At 39.2% G+C, this 2,095-nt stretch overlaps 2 protein-coding genes across 4 annotated transcripts in view; one reads left to right on the plus strand and one right to left on the minus strand.

Moving 5' to 3' along the window:
- ralaa (v-ral simian leukemia viral oncogene homolog Aa (ras related)) overlaps positions 1-1,210 on the minus strand; it is a 3,851-nt gene extending 2,641 nt beyond the window's left edge. The window contains exon 1 of the mRNA XM_032503639.1: positions 1,021-1,210. The gene's annotated coding sequence lies outside the window, so the exon portion shown is untranslated. The remainder of the gene's footprint in view (positions 1-1,020) is intronic.
- The window catches only part of med1l (mediator complex subunit 1-like), an 8,897-nt gene continuing 7,171 nt past the window's right edge, over positions 370-2,095 (plus strand). Inside the window, exons 1-2 of one of the 3 annotated variants that reach the window (XM_032503634.1) lie at positions 370-757; positions 1,660-1,745. In XM_032503634.1, the coding sequence (XP_032359525.1) occupies positions 1,662-1,745 (84 nt within the window). In that variant the 5' untranslated portion in view covers positions 370-757; positions 1,660-1,661. Of the gene's footprint in view, positions 758-1,219; positions 1,436-1,659; positions 1,746-2,095 lie in introns of those variants that run through there. The other 2 variants (XM_032503636.1, XM_032503633.1) reach the window with 2 other exon arrangements.

Here is a 2,095-nt window from a genome sequence, read left to right on the forward strand (position 1 = left end):
AAATTTTGACAGGACTGGATCAAATCTGACATATGTGCAAGCCATTTAGGGGTCGGTTTTCTCATGGTGGACAGTCCAAGAGAACTATGGGAATACCACGGCGTGTGTGTTAATGCCCTTTCCCTATCACCGCCCCACACAGCCCTCTGGGGATCAGGGATAAAGATGGGAGTGTAGCCAATAGGTCATTATACAAATTAACAAACAGGGTGTATGCACTTAAAGTCAATATTACGATTTAGTACAGGAGGCAATGTTCTCTTACCTCAACCCCCCAGAAGCAAGGAACCACTTATCTTCTTACCAAATAGTTTGTACTCTGGTAATCCATAACGATACATACAGTATGTAACATTTAAATAACGTTAGGTAAGTTAAGGTCTTTAAGACATGTTTACAATGACAACACCAAGTATAGGTTTCAATGATGACCTCATAATTAGGTGTAGCTGTAATTATGCGTGTCATCATAACCGTTTATTAGCATGTCAATACAATCCAAGAAGGTCTATGCTTTTAGTTCAGCAAGCGACACCTTTATTATTATTACAACAACTGACTGAAATCGTAAATAACAACGCAACATACTCTCATGATCATATCAACTTATTAGCAAGTTAGCTGATGACATGTCAACAGCAGGTGAACTAGCAGGTTGACTACAGTGGGGCGATGCGGCTAACAAGCTAACTAACCAACCCAAGCAAGTTCACGTCACCTGGGCGTTAATTAACATTTGATGAAGTTCAACATGAAGGTAAAGGCTCAGGTAACGCATTAAAATACAAATCTTTAAACTCGGATTTCCAGCAACAGATGTTCGGTCGATCCTTGCTAGCCACAGCTAGGCTGGCCAAACAAGCAAAAAGGCTAGCAAGCGATAACAAGCAGCTAATCTCAACTAACGTTACATTATGCAGCGTAAAAAAAGAAGAAGAGAGTACACATACAAGCGTTAACGTTACAGCAGCAGCAATTGAATGAATAGTATCACCTATCTGTACATTAAATAGGGTTCACCTCGGCACGACGTCTGACAAAGGTTGAATTATGGTGGCAAGATGTGAAGACTCAGCTAGCTACTTGTTAGCTCATGGCTAGCTCCCTACAAGCTACCTCCAGAGACATTAGCAGCAGACTGACTGCACGTCCTGTGGGCTTGGCTCTGTCTGACAACGCCCGCCCGCCTGGTAGAACCAGACAACACTCAGCTTCACTTTTTGTGTGAACGTAACATTAATTTCTCACTTATAAAAACATTGCCTAACTGCTATAAATGATAATAACATGAGTTAGTTCGCTTTGTGAGTGAACATGAAATACAGATTAAGGGCAGTGGATTAAACATGCAAGATAATTGATTGGATAAATGTTGACACGTTTGTTCAAGTGGAGTCCCTTTGTCAAATCAGCTAGAGTGAGTTTCAGGAGCCAGGTAACGTTAATGTCGGTTTAAAGTTGTTATTTTTCTTGTTTAAAATACATACTTTTTTTTTTTTTTTTACATTAACTCCAAACACAAACGTAGCCTAACTCGATAGATATATTTTAAAATTGCCAAAAATGGAAGACAAGACAATTCCAAAATTCAGCTTCTGGATATACTGAAGTTTTAATATTATAACTGTCAGTGTTTTTACTTCTTTCTGTATGCTTTAGTCATGAAGTCCATAATCTCTGGGCTGCACTTGAAATTTGCAGAGAAGACCTGGAATGAAACCTTTCAGCTTGTCCGAAGGTGCATGGTAAGACAAATCCCAGTGAATGCGACCTCTGTTGCATTCAGCATCAGCATGTTGGCTGGAACTCTTCTAACGCTTTTTTATATATTTTTTTAAAATACAACAGTGCAAATTCCCATTGGCAGGATTATTTGAACGTATGCCCCTTTTTATTAGTTCTATGCACACATATTGCTCAAATATAAGTTATTAACCTTGTTACTTGATGACTTCTCTAATATGGTGATGGGCTGCAAATCACTAACTGGTGTGGTCAAGCCCTGGGAATGAGATCATCTATCCTGGAACACACAAGTCTTTGTTGTTGGATCAGTTTGTGCATTGACAGTTAGGCCTTGTGTTTTTTTTTTTTT

This window comes from Etheostoma spectabile, chromosome 22, assembly GCF_008692095.1.
Source record: "Etheostoma spectabile isolate EspeVRDwgs_2016 chromosome 22, UIUC_Espe_1.0, whole genome shotgun sequence".
Lineage (NCBI taxonomy): Eukaryota > Metazoa > Chordata > Actinopteri > Perciformes > Percidae > Etheostoma > Etheostoma spectabile.